Below are 21,674 nucleotides of genomic sequence, written 5' to 3' on the forward strand. Positions count from 1 at the left end.
CGTAATTCCTTTTACCTTTTCTTCCTTTGTAAATTCAGGTGCATACTTTTTTTTTTTTTTTTTTAACACTTTTTTGGACATATGTATGGGACAGCTTTGTGTTTCCACAAAGGAATAATTTATAAGAATATATTAAGACCACATGCGACTATGACCCATCTCATTTCCTTTCATCCTTATGTAGGAGTTTTCTAGGCCTGGGCAGCTTGGGCATGATCCTGGTTTTTAACTCGGGGAGCAGCGTTATAGGATGGGGAGACTCTCTCGGTCTTTTTACCTTTACCTCTGTCGGTTTGCTTTTTCTATTGTAGAGTTCAGTAATGGCACTGAGGTGCCCACTCACACTGAATCCTTACACTGTCCCTTTATTTTTAGCAATTAACGTCATCTAATGTACTACATAAAATTTACTTACTCATTTAGTTCGTTGTCTGTCATCCCCAGTATTAGAATGTAAGCATGTTGAGGGATGGGTTCAGGTGGTGTGGGGGTGGAAGGATAAGTCTTTCCTCCTTTCCTGTATCCCCAACAGCTAAAAAAAAATGTAGATAAATGGATAATTGATGGCTTGGTTTGAATGAATGAAAGAACAGGGGTGCCTGGGTGGCTCAGTCAGTTAAGCATCCGGCTTCAGCTCAGGTCAGGATCTCACAGTTTGTGGGTTCGAGCCCCACATCGGGCTCTGTGCTGACACCTAGCGCAGAACCTGGAGCCTGTTTCAGATTCTGTGTCTCCCTCTCTCTCTGACCCTCACATGTTCACGCTGTCTGTCTGTCTCTCTCAGAACTAAATAAAACAACATTAAAAAAATTTTTTTTAAAAAAATGAATGAAAGAAAGAACAAAGTAGTTTAACCCAGCCATTAGCCCTAGTTCTGCCATGGAATGGCCTGTCCACATGACCTTCACCCTGTGTCCTCTCTGGGTCTATAAAATGATGGGGAATAAATGGGCCCTACCAGGTCTCATAAACTCTCAGGAGAGTGTCCTTGTTGTCTCTTAGAGAGGTGTTTATTTTAAGAAATTAGGGTTTAAGGAAAAAGTTTTCTCTTTGGAAAATATTGGCTGTTATTCCTGACTTACACGTCTCACTTTAAAAAAATTGAGAGAGTAACTTTTATACCTGGTAATTGGATTATTTAGGTTTCTGGTTATAATTAGTATAAACTTAATATTTTCCTATTCAAAGAAGAAAATCTTTTAACCCAAAACTCAAAAAATAATTGTTACATATTTCCTTTCTTGGTGTATGATTTTGCTAGGGAATATGGGATTCAAATGTATGTGTATTTTGTCTAAGTCTTTAAGAGCTCAGCATTTGTTAATAAACAAATTGGGGTGCCAGAGTGGCTCAGTCATCTGAGCGTCTGACTCTGGATTTCAGCTCAGGTCATGATCTCACTATATGTGAGATCAAGCCCCGCATAGAGTTCTGTGCTGTCATTGTGAAATCTGCTTGGGATTCTCCCTCTCCCCCTCCCAACTCATGCTCTCTCATTCTCTCAAAGTAAACTAAAATAACAACAACAACAAATTGAGGCAACAGTAAATAAATATTTTGGCCTAAGTTTCTGCTCTGGAAATGAGATTCAAATACACAGAATGTAAGATGCAATCAGTGCTTTAGGAACTCTGATAATGTAGACAAAGCAAGTAGGGCTCAGTTAACCAGGGACATTTTCTTGTAAGGTGATGGGACTTGGATCTGACAAGCTCTTTGAAGGGATGGATGAAGGCACCTGGGTGGCTCAGTTGTTTAAGCATCCAATTTCGATTCCTGTCATGATCTCACAGCTTGTGAGTTTGAGCCCCTCATCGGGTTCTGTGCTGACCGCTCAGAGCCTGAAGCGTGCTTCACATTGTGTCTCCCCCGTCCCCTCTCTAACTCAAAAATAAACGTTAAAAAAAGGATGAATGACATTTCGGACAGATAAATATTTTTTAAAGGCTAGAATCAGTATGAACAAAGGACATAAGAATAGGTGGTATTATAATCCTTAACTGCATTTATTTATCTTGTAACTATATTGTAATAACCCCCACCTCTCAGTGATAGCAGCTTCATATATATTCAGAGATTTTCTGTAAGATCGAGATTGCTGTAACTGTAACCAGGGCCCTTAAGCAGGGAAGATGTTGAGTGTAGTATTGAGAAGGCAGTAGCGTGCAAGATAGCTTCGTTTTCCAAATTGTGTTTGAAAGCTGTTTTATGCTTGTGATTGAGACAAAGTACTTTGCAGCAGAAGTTCTTTTAGCTAGAAAAACTTCATTTTGAAGGCTAGGGCAAATGTTTCTCGCTTATTATTTGTTTAATTGGTTAATGATCTTTCCCCCCTTTTCTGAGGAGCTTCCACTTCATTTTCTACATAGGCGGGTCATATATAGTCTTATTCAACCCAGGATAGGTAGGTGTTGTTTCTCTTACTTTTGGGTGGGGCCTGGGGGGGGGGGTGTCTTGTAACACTTATTTTTTAAACTGTGGGGTGTTTTTGGTTTTTTTTTTTTTTTGAACTGAGGTAGAATTCCATTGTCCTTTCTTAATGTCAGTCCTTTCCCTACCTCATTTCATCTCTCTGCATCCCCTGTTTCATATAAAGAGCTTTGAGTTAGAAAGGACTCCCTGGATGTGGTTCATTGGTCCACAAGAGCTTATGTCATAATGGCTAAGGAGCTCAAATTGATAGCCAAAATCTCTGGGCCCTAAAATCTATATTTTAGGATGTTCACTGGGGGACCCTGATGCCAAGTCAAGACAACTCTAGTGTGTTTCAACTTAGAGCTCGCCTTAGGACTTACCAGTGGAGCTTTTTAAAACTGTAGAATACCCAACCCTAACCCCAGGGACTCTTGAACAGATTTGATGTTGAAGCTGGGCAAGTATAGCTTGATGAGTTTCCCCAGGTGATTCTAATACAAAATTACCTTTAAGAAATTTTTTATCAGTCAGCTCTCATTATTTTCTGGATCAGAGAAGGAGTGGTTAACCAAAGGCATAAAACCCTGGTTACTTTCATCCCAGTCTTTCTATTACACAGCATCAAAACTAGATTTTGGATACCTCTGTTTGAGTTCATGGGGGGATTCATGTGTGTGGCCTTTTGTTTTTCCTAATAAGCTCACTCCTGACTTTACCAAGGTGGGCCCTTACTGCCTATGGATAGGATTTGCGGAGTCGTTTTACATTTCTTTTTACATTTTTTATATCCTGGGATGAACGGAAAGTCTGATTTTGAAATTGTAAAGCAGAAACCCAATCTGGAGTGATTTTTATGCATATGAGAAACAGGTGCCTTTGGAACAGGTTTTTGTTTTTAAGTTTTTGTTTTGTAGTATATTTTAGGGACTAGACTGTTCCACCTTTGTTTTATGTAGTAGTTTTAGCTGCTCAAATAGTTGGCTTACTTATCATTTATATTTGTAGCACTTAAGATAATGCTTAAGCCACATCTGTGATCAGGTTAACTAGAAAAACTACATTGCTGCTGTTCTTACAATATAGTCTAGATAGTATTACAGTGTAAAGTACTATATTCTGATAAAGGTTCCAGATCTGAAAGATGTGAATAAAAGATGCTAAAGGTAACAAGCTGTGTATGTCACAGCATTCAGGTAGAGAAAAGGGGAGGCCTAAGAAATTAGGCCTTAGGCCTTACTCATTGCTACTCACTGCTAGGCTTTATGTTGAAGTAACTCTTGGGAAAGTAAAGCTGCTGGTAGTGTATTTTGTTTCAGAACCATAGGAGAAGGGAAGAGTCCTCTGCTAAACCAGTCCCCTGCCCTTAACCATTGTAACTCCTTCATTAATCTGTGACTTATAATACCACTCACTTATGCTGCCTTTCTCTCTGTCCTGCAGGGGTTAATAGTTCTTGGGGAGGCACCTCCCCCGGAGCATACACCAACAGACTTATTTCTTCCACTTAGTTCTGAGGTGAAGACGGATCATGGGAATGATAAATTGGTAAGTGTAAAAGACAGAAAAGGGGAGATGAGTGAGAATTCAGTGGGTGGTGTCAGTACACAGTTCATTTTCTATAGCATTTCCTGCCATTGGCTGAAGGAAGGGGGCTGTATCCCATTTTATCATTTTTGACATTTCAAGGTCTGAATTCCCTGAGTAGAGCGCACAGGTCCCTTCCTGTAGCCATGTAGTTGACCTTGAATTTAAAAGCAGTTCCTAACTCAAGACCTTACAGAGACTTGCTAGAGCAAGTGTGTGGCATCATGGAGTATTACTGAGAATCGGGATCCCACGCGGCTCTGATACCTTTGACGAGCAAAGACAGCCTTTCTGGGCCACTGTAAAATGAAAAGGTTTGACTAGAGGTTTAACTCATAAGGATGTTGAAAGTGCTCTCTCTGAGTTACCCCCTTTAATTCTATAGTGAGGATAAAGCTGTCATTTTCTGTAATCTTCTGTATCCTTAGAGCCTAGTTCAGGTCTCCCTCTTCCGTGATTTCATCCTTTTTTTCTATTTCTATCAACACCCAAATTAATTTCTTTAACTTCTGAATCCCAAGAGTACATTTTTATTTGTTTCTTTCACACCCCCCTCCCCTCCCTACCCAGAAGCTCATTGGCTTTTATGAATATTAATATTTCTTGATTTAAGTCATTTGTTAGAAATTCCAAAGTCCCACAACAGTGGTTTGTTTGGGAGGCTAGAGTGCTGGCTCTTTAAACCGTGCCTCTCTTTGCATCTGTAAATAAACAAAGCTTGTTATCCTTTATTATTATCATTGTTAGCAGGATTTCATGTGATATGATGGAAACTAACTTTCCTAATGAGAGAACTTAAAGCCAGGGATACTTGTGAAGACATTGAGAGATTATTCTTAACTCGAAAGTAGTTTTAAAAGTAGACGCCAGATTTTGCCAGTACTCACATCTACAATGTGAATTCATTATATGCTGTCTATAGAATTAAAAAACGTTTTTTTTTTTTTTATTTTTTTATGTTTATTTTTGAGAGAGAGAGAAAGAGCACAAGCAGGGGAGGGGCAGAGAGAGAGACACACACACAGAATCTGAAGCAAGCTCAAGGCTATGAGCTGTCAGCACAGAGCCCAGTGTGGGGCTTGAACTCATAAACTGTGAGATCATGAGTTGAGTTGGATGCTTAACTGACTGAGCCACCCCAGTGCCCCTAGAATTATTTTTTAAAAGTGATTTGTGAAAATGTTTCAGTGATCACTCTATCCAAGATAAACATTGTTACAGGTCTGAGAGAAAACATGGGTAAGTTGGAAGGTCAGCTGGTGCTCAGTGGTATGAGATACAGGAAACCTGAGATTTGAGGTGTAAGTGATTTGGGAGTGAGTTTTGTAAAGATACGTATACATTTGTTTATTTAGGGGCTCCAGAAATTTTTGGGCAGCCTCTTGTCAGGTTTTTCTCACCTCATTGCTTGTGAAGGATAGGACATGACAGACTCTCACTGTTTCTGATTCTCATTGTTGTATTTACACATCTTGACATGTGGGTGTGTGTTCACCCCTTAGGGGTTTGATGGTTTTTGTACCCACCATTCACTTGCACGTATATGCTCAATATTAGATTGTATGATTCTTTTTTTAAAATGTTTTTTATTTATTTCTGAGAGAGAGAGACAGCATGAGCAGGGGAGGATCAGAGAGAGAGAGGGAGGTACAGAATCTGAAACAGCCTCCAAGCTCTGAACTAGCTGTCAGCACAGAACCTGACGCGGGGCTTGAACCCACGAACTGTGAGATCATGACCTGAGCCGAAGTCGGATGTTTAACTGACTGAGCCACCCAGGTGCCCCTAGATTGTATGATTCCTGAAGGACAAGGTGATCTTCATCGTTCCTCATTGTGTTGGCCACAATAGTTTCTACCTTGTGCAATAAATAGATTGCTTCTTGGATTCAGTAAAATAAATAAAAATTATGAAAACAACTGAGTATATATACATTGCCATTATATGTCTTCAAGGAGAGATTAACCCATTCCCTCTGTTGTGAATTACACGTGCTTTCTGAAAAATCTTTAGAAAGTGTCTTTCTAATGGAAGTATAAAGACAGAAGGCAGTACATCTCCATCGTTTATTGCACTGGTGGGTAGGCTGCAAAGCATTTATTCCTTAAAGGACATTAAGCAACTTGAAGGGCCTTAACCGCTTAAAAAATGGCAAATATGTGCAAAGGTGTGACTAATACATCAATTGCCAAGAAGTTTTTCATTGTAGAAAGCCAGTATTTAATTTTGCCTTTTTGTTATCCAGACTCTTTTTTGAAAAGTGGTTTATACCTTGTCTTTTCACTTTTGCTGTAAAAAATCTTAAGTCAATGCTTGACAGATGCAGCTGTAAATTTTCATACTCGTATCAAACCCCCCTATTCTCCATTTTATTTTTTTCCAAAATGAAAGTATTTGTTGCCCTTTTTTTTTTAAACTCTTCAAAAAAATAGAGGTTTAAAAATAGAGGTTTTTGTTGTGTTTTTCATTTTTGTATTTTCATTTCTGAAATTCACAAAAAAAGCCAAAGCCATTTTTTTTAACTGTCAAAATATAGTTTTAAGAAGTTAGGCAAAATTCTCAAAAAAGTATAATTTAACGTATGATGGTGAAAATGATGAGTGCTAGAACAAGATTACTCATTAGCCTACAAACTTCTAATATCTTGTAAGAAAAATAAAGCCATTACCCTTTGAGTTACGTTTTCAACTACACTCAGATCCATTTTAACTTCTCAGTGTTCTAAAAATAGACATCCGGGGTGCCTGGGTGGTTCAGTCCATTAAGCATCTGACTTCAGTTCAGGTCATGATTTCACGGTTCATAGGTTCGAGCCCTGTGTCACAGTCAACTCACAGCCTGGAGCCAGCTTCAGATTCTGTTTCTTCCTCTCTCTGACCCTCCCCTGCCCCCCCCCCCCCCCCCCCCCCCAGGAATAAATAAAACATTTTAAAAAATAATAAAAATAGACATCCACCTTAAGGCATTTAAACCCTAATCCTGTATAAATAGTAATTAATACAAAGTTAAGTAATTCATCGAGAGTCATATGACCCTTTGGTGGACTTGTTAGATGATGTTCAAGTGTTACACTGAAAGGAGTTTAATCTTTTTGCCTTATATCCAAACTGAATGAGTGTTTCTTGACAGAACTAATACGTAATCTGCTTTGGTATGAGCACTGTACAGATACTACAGAAACTAAGTTATTTTGGAGACTGGATGCATGAGTGAGCCTTTTTTGAGCCATGGAGACAAGTAGGAAATGTTCCCTGAGATGGAGCGAGTTTTGTTTTTCTACCAGAGTACTGAGGTAGAAGAAGGGAGGAACTCCTAAAAAAATGCCCCTTAAAGCAAACTTCAGTCTGACTTCTGACTAAAGGCAGTTTGAAAGGTAAAAGTAAGCAGAAGAGAGAAACAAAGGGCCTCTGGCTTTGCATCTGTGGGTGCTGATAAAGTCAACTGCTGCACTAATAAACTCTGATATGAAATAAAAAGCCTTCTGAACAAAAAGGGTGTGTTCCTGGAAAGGGGGATTGTCTAAAGCTATGAGAGTTGTGCCCTGTTCTAAAACACGCCCTTTCCTTCTTTGTCCTCCCACTCCCTCTCTTGAATAATTAGTAGTCCCCTTTCCCCCAGTTAAGAATTAATGAGTGAAAAGAGCTAACTTGGAACCTATGCCTATTTCTACTAGGTAGGAAGAAGTCAACAAAATTTCAGACAAAATATTCTCACAGGGCCTCTTCTGTCCTATGGTACAGGGTTTTTAGAACTCAACTAGATAGCCACCATCTCATTAGCTTTCATATTGTCAGAGGATGGAGGTCATAGTTGCCAAGTAGCTAGAAACTGAGGGAGGAAATAGAGGCAAAGAGGGACTCATGGGGGCAGAGGGCTTAGTCCCACATTCTGTGTAAATCACTGTCACATTCTTCAGCTAACTTAACCCCTGGTCTCCACGTGTTCAGTGGAGTTTAGATAAGAGCTGAGTAGAAAACAGCAGTTGGTAGGCTGAAAAAGCGGAGTAGAGAATGTAGTCACTGCCCCCTGCAGCAAAGAACAGAATTTGGAGTTTGAATTCCAACATGACTTGGTCAAAAGCTTCGACTTCGGCCTTACACTGAAACCAAAGAAGGTTCATGCTTTAAGGAGTTAGACTTTCCCAGGACTAAGGGACTCACCCACTGTAGGATTAAGAAATTCCAAATAGGGGCGCCCAGGTGGCTTAGTCGGTTAAGCGTCCGGCTTTCACTCAGGTCATGATCTCGCGGTTCGTGGGTTCGAGCCCCGCATCGGGCTCTGTGCTGACTGCCAGCTCAGAGCCTGGAGCCTCTTTCAGAGTCTATGACTCCCTCTCTCTCTGACCCTCCCCTGCTCATGCTGTCTCTCTCTCTCTCTCTCTCTCTCTCTCTCCTAGAAATAAAAAATAAAAAAAAAAAAAAGAAATTCCAAATAAACTCTGCAAGGTTTCTGTGAAAACATGAAACTAGTTACACAAAATCAACGTTCATTTGGTTTCTAACCAATTAGAACTTTGCCTACTAGAGTAAAAATCAATATCATTCTGGGAAATTTAACCGAATTCAGAGTAACATATCATATACAATATCTTATATAATAATAATTCATTAGACATCAATAAACAGAAACTGTGTTCATTAGTCAGGAGAGAAGATAATAGAAACTGATCCTGAAATGGCTCATACTGGAATTAAATAAGAATTTTTAAAGCATCTAATAAAAATAGGTTTGATAGGATACCTGGGTGGCTCAGTCAGTTAAGTGTCCGACTTCAGTGCATGTCATGATCTCCTGTTTCATGGGTTTCAAGCCCCACTTCGGGCTCTGTGCTCACACAGCACAGAGCCTGCTTAGATCCTGTCTGCCTCTCTCTCCCTCCCCAACTAACTCTATCTCTTTCTCTCTCTCAAAAATAAAGGCATTTACAAAAATTACAGAAATATATTTGAAGATTTAAAGTAAAAGATAGCAGACATGGGGAAGTATCACCAGAGAAATGAAAACTGAAAAAGAATCACATGGAACTTGTGGAACGTAAATTGTGGTATTGAAAAGTACAGTATCTGAGTAAAAAATTTATTGGTACACTAAATAGCAGGTTGAAAACTTACACAAGAAATGGTCAGTGCCCATAACAGATCCATGGAAACTAATCCAACCAGAAGACAGAAAGACTGAACAGAGAACTGGTCAGAAGTGAACATAGTGCTGGGGAAACCGTAAATATGTATAGTTAGCCTTCCAGAAGGTGGCGGGGGGGGGAGGGGGTGGAACTGGGGAAACAATGGCTGGATATTTTAATGAAAAAGATAAATATACAGATTGAAGAAACTCAGAAAATAGTTAGCAGGACAAATATAGCATGGTGAAAATGAAAGTTGAAGAAAATCTTGCAAGTAGCCAGAGGGAAAAAAGATGCATTCCATATAAGTGAGCGTTGATAAGGATTGGTCACTTCTTTTCAGAAACAGTGGCGACAGAAAACAATGGAATGGGATCATTAAAATAGGGAGCGGGACCAAAAGACATAAAAGCCTTAGAAGTAAAGGTGAAGTCATTTTTAGATAAAGTTGAGAGAAATCTGTGGGCAGAGTATGTGCGCTGAAAGAAATGTTAAAGAAGTTTCTTTAGGTTGAAGGTGAATAATACCAGTTGGAAACTCAGATCTATGGGAAATAAAAGGACAGAGGAAGATAATACTTTATGAACAGTAAGCATAAGAAAGCTACTGTGTGTGTGTTAATATTAGCAAAATAGTTTTTAAGACAGGAATACCAGAGAAAAGAAGGACATTTTAGATAATGGGGTCATTTCATCAAGGAGACAGAAGAGTCATAAAGGTGGATGCTTCAGATACATGAAGCATAAAATATAGGCAAATTAAAGAGATAGACAAATCCATAATTATATTTCAAAAATTTCACATTTGTAACTCAGTAATTGACAGAATTACGAAACAACAAACATGAATGTAAACGATCCAAACAACACTACCAACCTGACCTGACTGGTGTTTATAGAGCACTACTTACCCATCCCCCCAACACACACACTTTCCTTTTGCAAAGTAGGAACGATACTGCAGGTCCAAATCCCCTTATCTGAATTTCCAAACTCCAGCGATAATATGAGAACTAGAAGTGGTTTTCCCTAAGGTCTGCATCAAGCTTATTTGGTGACAAATTTTGACCTGAAGTGATATTTGATGAGACTTTACATTTTTAATTATGCATACCTTTTGAAGCAGAAATATTAATATATTTGATTTTTTAAAAATTAAGACTATTTGGGGGGAGCAGTTTAAGGTTGATAGCAAAATTGAGCAGAAGATATTTCTTAATATACCACCTGCCCCAGCATGGCACACCTACCTTGGGTAGTCTCCATTGTCGATAGCCCCCACCAAAGTGGTATGTTTGTTACAGTTGATGAGCCTACATTGACACATCACAATCACCCAGGGCCCGTAGTTTACATTACAATTCACTCTTTGGGTTTACACTCTTTGACTTTGGATTTATATTTAAGTTTGAAGCACTTACCCAGTACATACAGTGTATGACTTTTTAAAAGTCTATATAAATTTCCGTAGTACATCTGCCCTCAGGGTTCTTGATTAAGAGTGGCTCTGTTTCTATACTTATTTAGAGTTTTTGATAATTAACTATTGAAGAAATACAACGTGCATGTAACAGTGTTTGGTCCATAATAAACGTTTGGTAAAAAGCTGCTCTTCCAGACTCTGCTGTGTGTCTAGGAAACACCTATTAGGATAACCAGGTATCTTCCCTTGAGGGCTTCATAATCGTACAACAGGCATCTAACAGAGGAGTCTAGGGGGAAAGAATTCTCCCTTCTAAGGAAGGTCAGGAAAGGTAATAGAGAAGGATGTACTGTACTTGCACTGAGTCCCTGTGCATTTGCTGAAGGATGGTGCTGAGAGTGAGTTTTGACAGAGGGGGTAAGGGTACTGCATATATGATACGAAAGAGGTTTCAGAGAGCCTGACGTGATAGAGGAACTACAGATACTTTTCTTTGATGGAGTTTTGGGTGATTTGGCCAATTCATGGTGGATTTTGTATTTATCTTAGTGAACTGTATACTTTATCCTGTAGGTGACAGGAAGCTATAGACTGCCACATTTGGGTATGAATGAAATTTGCTTTATTTATTAATGCTGGATAAACTTTTCTTCATTCGTTCTTAAAACTTTGAAAAAATGATTTTAAACTTACAGAAAAATTACAAAAGTAGCACACACAGTCTTCACATACCCTTTACCCAGCTTCCCATAGTGTTGTTAATTTGCATTACCAGAGTACAAAGAATAAAACTTGGAATTAACATTGATAGAGTACTATTCAGATTTTATTCAAATTTCACTTGTTTTCTGGCTGATGTTTTTTTGAGGGAGGTAGGGGAGGGTTATAAATCTTATACTGCCTTTAGTTGTCCTATCTCTTTAAATATCCTCTAGTCTGTGATTGTTCCTCAGTCTTCATTGTCTTTCATGACCTTAATGTCATTTTGTATAATATTCCCCCGATTAGGTGTTTTCTCCTTATTAGAGCTTATGCATTTATAAGTAACACCATAGAAGTGCTACTGTGCCCTTCTCAGTCCGCCATATTGGGGGTACATGATGATGGTGGTGGTGGTGGTGGTGATACCTTTTTCACTTGGTTTGGTTAAGGTGGTGCCTACCAGCCTTCCCTACTGTAAAGTTAGTATTTTTCCCTTTGTAATGAATGTGTCTCCTAGGGAGTTATTATGGAATATTCTGTTGCTCATTATACTTTATTCCACAATTTTATCATCCACCGGTGGGTTTTGCCTGCAACAGTTATTACTGTGGTGTTTACTAAGTGGTGATTTTCTGTTTTCCACATTTGTTAATTGGAATTTTGTTAGGAAAAAAGCTGTCTTTTCTCCCTCATTTATTTATGTATGTATTCTGTCATTCAGTAGTTTATATCAGAAATGAGTTCCTTGATATTAATTTCATTTTATGGATTTATAATCTGTTACTGTTATGATTCATGCATGCTTCACTTGTCTCAATTTTTGGTATCAGGCCTCTTTCATATTGTGTCCTGGGGTCTTTTCAACATGCTCTTATTGAGTATTTACTTTGAGGCACCACAAGATGTTCTGACCTCCTCTTGTATTTTACCTGTTCCAGCCCTGTTTCTTTTAACTGGACAAGAGTGTTTAGAAACCAAGATCTGAGTACAAGTTGTGCTCTTGCTACTTGGTATCATTGCTTCCAGGACTTCCCAACAGACAAAGCTGGGAAACATACATGTGTGCTAAAGCATGCGTGCATGCACACACGTGTATCGGTGTTTATTTACCCAGCTGTATATGTATTAAAAACTGTAAGTTCATTATTTTTACCAGTTCAGCACCACAACCTTCCTCATTGATACTCATTTTTATCACATAAAGTAGTTTCATAGTTGCTGTTTCATACCCTTGTGAGAAATACAACTAGAGTACAATATTGTGTACAATATCTTTGCCCCATAACATGCAGTCAGAATACTATTTGCTGAAGATACTTCAGTTAGTTTTATTTCCTTATCCTTTTAGTGTGAATTGTAATTGTTTTGTAATGCAGTTAGGTTTTTGTTGCCTCTTTGGAGTTATTCTAATACTGTGGTATTCCACGTTTTCTCTTCTAACATAGTTAGTTGACCTTTATTATTATTATTATTATTATTATTATTATTGAGTATGTGAAGCATTACTACAGTTCTAGAAGTCCAAGCTGTACAAAAGACCATCATTCCTACTGCCTTGTTCCCATTTTCCTTTTCTTCCCTTGATGTTCCCACTTCCTTTAGGGGGCCGTTTTCATTAGTTTTTGGATTACCGTTCCATTATTTCTTTTGTGCAAATGAGCAGGTAACAAGTATATTTTCTTTTTTACACTTTTTTCTTCCAGGAAAGGTAATTAATTACTGGGTAAATATTTGAAATTGAAGTTCTTTTGTTTGTTTTAGCAAAATAATTGCTTCTGTGGCTTTTGATAGATGACTACATTATTTGTTTCTATTTGTAAAATAAGCTTTGTTCTTTTACCCTTTCCTTACTTTGTGGAGTGATAGTGATAACAAGTCAGAGGATAAATGCTTTCTCAGAAGAAAAGCATGCTAAAAATGTAAACTACTGCTATTTCTTTTTAAACAGTCCAAGGTATAATCTTCCTACCATTGGTTAAGCAAGAACAACTTTTTTTTTTTTTTTTTTGAAGTTTTGCAGTCACCAGGTTCAGTGAATGATACATTGGCCCAACAAGGGTTTTGAGATAGAGAGTAGATGGGTAGATACTGGCTGGAGGATATTTGCTCTACCGTATATATTTTTTAATGACTAATTAGGACTATTTAGATAAATTAAACTGTGGATAAATAAGTTGAATAATAAGAATTTATGACTTTTTTGCAATTATTATATTTCTTTAGATTCTAGGTGCCTATTTTCAATGGTATAGGCAAATATAAATCTTAGGCATTATGCTGATTAAACATTTTCAAAATAAACAATTCTGGGGCACCACACTGGCTTAGTCGGAAGAGCATATGACTCTTAATCTCAAAAACATGAGTTCAAGCCCCACATTGAATGTAGAGATAACGTATTTATATCCATACGTATATAAAATACAGACACATACATACATATATGTATAAATACAAACTTAAAAAATAATTCAAAATTATGTTTGTATAATTATATATATTTTCTTTTAACTTCAGTATAGAGGCATAGGAAAGTGAGGCACATAATAGTCCCATTTTATATATGCAGAAATGGAAACCTCGCTCTGTAACTTAATGGAAGTGGAATTTTCAGAAGGTTCCACCCCCAATTTAGCACATTTTCCTGGCCATGTTGCTAGTTCATGGAAATGACTGGTACACTGTTTATGGGCCAGCAATATTTTGGTGATTTTAAGCAAGACTATGTTGAGTATCATTGAGATGAGCTTGAAACATGAAGTAATCCATATAAAGTCAAAAAGTAATTTATTTTGAAACAGGAATAAAAGTTGAATTCTTTCCCATATACCTAGCCCTTTCAGTCAGGGAAGAAATCACTTCTAACTCTTCTTGCTACTTTTAACTCTCAAAAGGTGACCCCGTGAACCTCTGCTTTTGGGAGAAGGGCAATTAACAAATTCTCTACCACTGCAGCTTTTCTGCTCTTTACTTTCTGGCTGTGGGATGCATGTACCCTCAGAGTGTGTCTGAATACCACATAAAATTCAAGAGAAGCTCAGTAATAACTCCTGCTTTCTGGATAGGAGAGCCTTTAAAATTCTTTGATTCTTTTTACAGTTTCTCATTGGAAGACAGATAGGTGAGTCGTGCATTAGTTTCCTGGAAATACTAATGATGTAAATACTAATGATGTACTACACCACTGCAGTAGTAGTGATCAAGCTTAAATTAGTATGTGGGTTTAACATTTGTAAAGTATTTATTAATGTATCTCTACCCTCTGTCTTTGCAGCCTTTTGGACTGCAGGATAGAGAATGTTTACTTTTATTTAAGGCAGTGTGAAGATAATTAAGAAGCTTTAAGTAAAATTACATGTCCTGTGAGTTGTGTTTTTCTTTTTCCATATGGAATGCTGTTGGAGGATTGGAGTTAATATTTTAAGTGCTTTATATTTGGGAATAAATGATGAACCTAGTGTGGATCTCAGTGTGATTATAGAATATCCCATGGTCCTCTGATTATTCAGTGCCTTCTTGTGTGATTGGGACTAGAACCTAGGCCCATTCCCTCTCTGAGGCTCATGCTCTTGACTGCTTGCTGTGTGCTGCTTTATCTTTGACACAAAATTCTGTGCTAAATAATGTTTTCTCTGTTGTTTTCAGTTTTAATTTGGGGGCTGAATTGCCCCTAAGGAAAGTGTAGCTTCCTCTAAGAAAATCAGTAAAATTCATATTGAAGATTAATAGCACTTAAATATATATATATGTATCTGTAGACCTGAAAAAATAGGCTATTAGCAGTAGTTATCTGTAGGTCATGTGATTACAGATGACTGTGCTTTTTCTTCAGATTTTTGTAAGAAAGTTAAATTTGTTTGGGGCCCCCTGGGTGGCTCTGTTGGTTAGGCATCTGACTCTAGATTTTGGTTCAGGTCATGATCCCAGGGTTGTGGAGCTGGCTTGGGATTCTCTCCTCCCTCCTGACCCTTATTAGTCAAAGACTCTTCTGTCTGTGTAATTATTTTGCTAAGCTTCTGTTCTGTGGCATCATTAAGTCATTTCCTCCTCAGTAGGCACTTACTATTAGTCCGTTAAATATTTTGGTTCCTTACCCTTCTTCACCCCAAAGCAAAACCAGTTCTCTTAATTAATTTTCTTTTTTCCTCATTCATACGAGTTTTGTTTTTTATTTTGATCATCAGACATTTTAGGTGGTTCGTTTAAGTGATGAAATGGTGTTGCTTTTCAGTCTGGATACTGTTGGTTAAATGTTATAACACATAATAATACTGTATTTTTATTTTTCTTCTCCTTATGTAGATCGAGTCTGTTTCTCAGCCGCTGGAAAACCATGGTGCCTCTGGTCATTCAGAGTCATTGTCTACTAAATCATGTGGAGCATTGAGACCTGTCAATGGAGTTATTAACACGTAAGTTTTGTGTCTACTTCTATGCTCAGTAGTCTAGTAAATGATGAATTTGGGACTCTTAGTTATCCCTAGCCAGGACCAACCCTGGTTTAAAGTCAGAAACCTTATTGCTTAATAATATTGTGCATGCATCCTGCAGTAGCAAGTATACTTTAATTAGCATGTTAATGTATTTCCCATTTACTTACTGTAGCCTAAGAGAGAAAAAAAAGATCCTACAGTTACTGTGAGTCGTTATGGTTGGTCCTCGTCTTGGTAGAATTCTTCAGAAGTGTGTACATAAAATCTTTCACTCTAGGACAGTATTAGATCCCTAACGGCTCTGTTTGTAAATCTGTATTTATGAAAGTTGAAGGAATCCCTCTACAAGTGAACAATATGTACACATCCCTAAAAGTTGAATTCTATACAACTATTTCTTAGGCAGATTATTAACGTTTGCAGGATTAATCCTTTTCTTACTAGTTGCAGTTTTCTACAGATTTTCTTCGTTTCTTTTGTAGAAGAGAACTTTATCACTTGGAAATTGAATTTGTCACTTACTGACTTGCACTGTTCAGACATTAATACACACACACACACACACACACTTAGATTAGCAGATACCAGCATCAAGAAGTGACATGCATCTGTTCTAGAACTTGTTTGTGTCTGTGAACATGTGTAAGCAGAGTAGGTTGAACCAATATCAAAGGCTTTGTTTCCTTGTCTACTGAGAAGTGAATATTCTTCCTTCCCCTTGTATAGTCTTCAGCCTTTCTTGGCAGACCACATTCCAGGTGACATCTCTGATGCTGAGGAACAATTACAAAAAAAGCAAAGACTGAATCTAGTTTCTTCATCAACCGATGGCACCTGTGTGGCAGCCCGAACACGTCCTGTACTGAGCTGTAAGAAACGAAGGCTTGTTCGACCCAACAGCATCGTTCCTCTTTCCAGAAAGGTCAGTACCAGTGAGACTTGGTCATTGTTAAACAATGAGCCAGATGCTCAGATAGAATTATTAGTCTGTTGCCAACTTTAGCTCTTCTAACTAGTGTTTTCCAAACTTGGCTAACCACCCGAGTTTCCTGGGGAGTTTGACAAAATACTGGTTTCTGAAGTTAGGACTGGGACCCTTGTTTTCAGAAAAACAAAAAATTTCTAGATGGTTCTTCAGATTTGGAAACCACTGACTTGAATTTGTTAATAGAAATGGAGGAGAAGAGGTTTGGGTGCTGCCATCAGCACTTTGAAGGAGGGTGATGTGCTTCCTACTTATCCTATTATCACTGAAAATGGCATGTTTTCCTTTCAAATAAGAATCTTCCTTAAAATTTTTAAACTTATGTGACTAAATGAATGGAGGTCAGTTCACAAGTGTAGGAAACTTTTGAGTGCTACCTCTTCAAATAACAGAGTTGGATTTATTCCAAAACTAATGAAATAATGCTTCAGCAAAATTAATACAGTGCAGTGGTTAAGAGCATTAACTTTAAAGAGGATAAACTTGGGTTTGAGTCATGACACTGCCACTTAATAGTTTTGTGATTTGGAGCGTGTTTAACACTCTCTTACTCCCCTTTCCATACCCTTTTCTCCCCCCCCGCCAAGCCTCAGTGACCTCTTTGGGTGATTTGAGGGTTAAATGAAATGTATGTAACTTGCTCATTGGAGTGTCTGCCTGATAAGTTACTGGTACAAAGTGGCTATTTTACTGCTTTGTTCACTCATTCAACAAATATTGAGCTCCTACAGTGAGCTGGGTCTGTTCTATGCTCTGGGAATACAGCACTAAACAAAAACAGATAAAAACGTTTGCCCTTCTGAAATATTCTAATGGGTAGAGACAGAAAATAATAAATTAAGTATAATGGTAAGTCCTATAGCATTAAGTGCCAGGAAGAAAAATGCAACAGACAAAGGGAAATAGGGACTGCTAGGGAGCTTGGATGGAATTGGGTTTTGAGGCCTTACAAGGGTAAAGAAGAGACAGGGAAGGAGTGACTGGTGAAGTGGAAGGAAACCGAAAAGAGTAAGACACATGAAAGGCAAATGAAGACCGGGTGTCAGTGAGGAGCTAGGGGTGGTGTCTGAGGTGCTGCAGGCAGGCCCAGCACAGGACGGCTGCAGACTAACCATCGTGCATGGAGGGCTAGGGTTGTTCGAGATCTGGGTGAGCAGCCTTGCTAACTCAAGGGAGAAGAGCAAAATTCTGCTTGGAGTGGAGTGGGTTCAGGAGAGAAGGGGGCGCAAGGAGTTGAGATATGTTCAGAGCATTAAAGAGAATTGAATGCTTCAATTGAGAAATATTCAGTTGAGAAATGTTCTGGATAGCTCAATGTTTTTGTAAAGGAGAGCAGCGAAATCGATTATTTGAAGGGCACTCTTAAGATAGAGCTAGTATTACAATAGATTTGCTGATGAGAAAGTGATGACGAAGAGGAGAGAGAATTGTTAGAACTATTACTGTTTAGACAGTGGATTTTCAGTGCTTGGCTTGTTTTGTTATAGTGTGCAGTTGGACTGTATAACCTTGCTTTGATCTTTTTTGTTTGTTTTTCAGGAAAGTATAGTAAAAAGTAACTATCAGATTGTACCATTTTTCTCATGTCTGTTCCTTAGAATGCCTAAATTACCAAAATACTGGATAAGAGAAAGTTATTTGGCAAGTTTCTCACATTGACATTTGGGTCTCAATTTTTTATGAATAGTCCTATAAATCAAAATTTTTTTCTCAGAGGTTAAAGAGTTGATATTGAGAAAGCAAGAAAACTGTATATTGCTGTCAAATGTAAGAAAGTAGTTTTTGATCATGTCTCTATGCTTTTAACAACAACAACAACAAAACCTCAAGCAAACAAGAAAAACCTCAAGGGGAGGTAGTGTCCTTCCTCTGGGCAATTTGCTAGTCCCACTGTGTCATGACATCTAGGGATTTTGTAAAAATTTTTGTGGTGTAGGGTGGCCTCCTAGATTCCTTTTTATCTGTATGGTAGCAGTCCTTCCTTGTTGCTCTTGACAGTAGCTTCTTCTGGTCTGTGCCTAAAATCGAATGTACTTGTGAAGAGACAGACGACGCATACTAAAGACCCTTTGATTCCAACACCAGTTTCTTTTCTTTTTTTTTTCCCCTAGTGTTTGTTTATTTTTGAGAGAGAGACAGAGATAGAGTATGAGTAGGGGAGAGGCAGAGAGTAAGGGAGACCCATGATCCGAAGCAGGCCCTAGCTGTCAGCACACTGCCTGTCCCAGGGCTTGAACCACGAGATCATGACCTGAGTGGAAGTCAGATGTTTAACCAACTGAGCCACCCAGACTCTCCCCAGTGTCCGTTTCTAAAACACAATCATCCTGACATGCAAACGTAAGCTACATGGAAAATAAGACAAAAGAAACAAACTGAGTTTAGGGAATAAACCGTTTGCTGGTTATAACAGAAATAACTGGAGTTCTGACAGCATTAGAGGCACTGTCTGGTTGCTCACTGTGTCTCCTTGCTCAGTGGTATTTGCTGTTGAGCAGGCATCTTGTCTTTTATCATCCTGAGGTGCTGGCTTTGCCAGGCACTGTGTTCCAGGTATTCTTCAGGTTTCATTGGTGAACAAGTGCTTGCTTGCCTCCATGGAGCTTACTTTCTAATGACAGAGCCCAGATAGCAAAGAAGGTAACAGGGAAGCCATTTTCTGATACTGGTAAATAGCATTGATTACTTACTGTAATAAGATTTGCTTCCAAGTTTTTTTAAAAAAGAGAATCTTAATAAAACAGCAACTACATGTTTCTGGATTAACTCAAATCACCCTTGTTTACTGCCCTTCTCACCATGTTCCTTCCTACCCAAGAGAGATGGTTACTAGTATATTTGCGAGTAGAGAATATAAAAAACACATGTTTAATGTCAGAGTTAACTGGCTTACCTATATATTTTAAATTATCTCTAGTGTACTCTAGAACTAAATATAAAAATCACTTTAGGGAACTCATTCAGTTTTACCAGACAGTCATCTTAGTTGAATCACAGCTGGGATTTTATTCTATCAAGTTTTACCAGCGTTGGAGCACCTGGGTGGCTCAATCGTTTAAGCGTCCGACTTTGGCTCAGGTCATGATCTCACAGTTCTTGAGTTCAAGCCCCATGCCGGGTTTCATGCTTACAGCTACCTCAGAGCCTGGAGCCTGCTTCAGATTCTGTGTCTCCCTCTCTCTCTCTGACCCTCCCCTGCTCGTGCTGTCTCTCTCTCAGAAATAAATAAAACATTAAAAAAAAAAGTTTCACCAGTGTTTCTGAAATTACGATATATCTTATGGTTGAGATGTACTTTTAGTGTAGTAGCACATTTCTTTTAGCCCCTAAAAGGCTGTTTTTATGTCACTTGTATCTTAAATTCAATGACTACAATAAAGGTTTTAGTAAGATGAACTTGTTGGAAATAAACAGAAATGAGACCTATCAGTAAATAATGAAAGACTTTAAATGACCAAACTGTTGATTTTAGATTTTAGAGTTTTGAGCAGTGAAGTGTCATAAGCTATTTCTTTTTTAATGTTTTATTTATTTCTAGGAGAGAGAGAGAGAGAGAGAGACACACAGCGTGAGCAGGGGAGGGTCAGAGAGAGAGGGAGTCACAGACTGAAACAGGCTCCAGGCTCTGAGCTGGCAGTCAGCACAGAGCCCGACGCGGGGCTCGAACCCACGAACCGCAAGATCATGACCTAAGCGAAAGTCGGACGCTTAACCGACTAAGCCACCCAGGCGCCCCATAAGCTATTTTTTATGAGGTGAATATGCCATGAGAGAGACTGGCCATAAGAGAGACTGGGGTCAAAAAGAAAGAAAGACTAGTGACAATAGTAATCCTAGAGGAAAATAATAGGCTGAAGGCTCCAAAGCTCTCAGGATGCATTAGATTTCAAAACTGATCCTAAGGAAGATTCGCTAGGGTGTTATAAGTGAATATCAGGCTTGGGAGAGCGCAGAGCTTTGAGATTGGGAGAGTGGGGTCATCTTCCATGGAAATCTGGGGAGAACATAGAGGTATTTCCTGTTTTCATGTTTTTATTGTAATATTAGTACAGATGATAACAAGTTGCCTGTATTGCTCTTTATTATGTATTTCATCACTTTTAGGGGTCTGGTATGGTTCATGTTAGCAATTAGCTAGGCCAGTGAAGAAACACTCAAGTGACAAATTTGAATAATATGTTATCACTTTGTTTATTTCCTATCCTGGCTGCTTCTATGAGGTGTAGATATTTATAGCTTAGTCTAAAACATTAGTTTCTATATACCGAAATTTCAAATCAATAAAACTTTTAAAAGAAATATGGGGCCAATATAGGGTTGCTTTTTTATTTTGTTAGGTAAAGTTATTTTATAAATTAGGTGTATCATAGTACAGATAATATTTTTCTAATGCTTATTATTTTGAGAGAGTTGCGCACATGAGCAGGAGTGCGTGGGGGGGGGGGTGCTGAGAGAGAGACAGAGAATGAATCCCAAGCAGGCTCTACACCTAGCATGGAGCCTGATGAAGCAGCACTTGATCTCACAACAGTGAGATCATGACCTAAGCCGACATCAAGAGTTGTGCACTTAACTGACTGGGCCACCCAGGTGTCCCAGTACAGTTAGTATTATTAATGAAAAAATAACATGCCTTGAGATTTTTGGATTGGCCTTAGTAGCATTTCTTTTTCATCTTTTTTTGAGATCAATACAATTTTTTTTTAATTCCAGTATAGCTAACATACAGTGTCATACTAGTTTTAGGTAAATGATACAGTGATGCAACAATTCCATACATCACCCATTGCTCATCACGACAAGTGCCTTCCTTGATCCCTCCCACCCATTTCACCCATTCCACCCACCACCTCCCCTTTGGTAACCATCAGTTCTTTATAGTTAAGAATCTGTTTCTTGGTGTGTCTCTGTTTTGTTTTTTTCTTAAATTTGACATATGAGTGAAATCATATTGTATTTGTCTTTCTCTGACTATTTCACTTATTAGGATTATACTCTTAACTCCATCCAT

The 21,674-nt window shown here is 38.4% G+C and overlaps 1 protein-coding gene across 2 annotated transcripts in view; it reads left to right on the top strand.

Moving 5' to 3' along the window:
- Window positions 1-21,674, top strand: part of KANSL1 (KAT8 regulatory NSL complex subunit 1) — a 180,676-nt gene that overhangs the window by 131,978 nt on the left and 27,024 nt on the right. For both annotated transcript variants that reach the window (XM_039250643.1, XM_039250642.1), the window contains exons 4-6: window positions 3,856-3,960; window positions 15,548-15,657; window positions 16,405-16,600. In XM_039250643.1, the coding sequence (XP_039106574.1) occupies window positions 3,856-3,960; window positions 15,548-15,657; window positions 16,405-16,600 (411 nt within the window). The remainder of the gene's footprint in view (window positions 1-3,855; window positions 3,961-15,547; window positions 15,658-16,404; window positions 16,601-21,674) is intronic.

Source organism: Hyaena hyaena, unplaced genomic scaffold (genome assembly GCF_003009895.1).
Source record: "Hyaena hyaena isolate Hyena2069 unplaced genomic scaffold, ASM300989v1 scaffold_378, whole genome shotgun sequence".
In the NCBI taxonomy this organism is placed as follows: domain Eukaryota; kingdom Metazoa; phylum Chordata; class Mammalia; order Carnivora; family Hyaenidae; genus Hyaena; species Hyaena hyaena.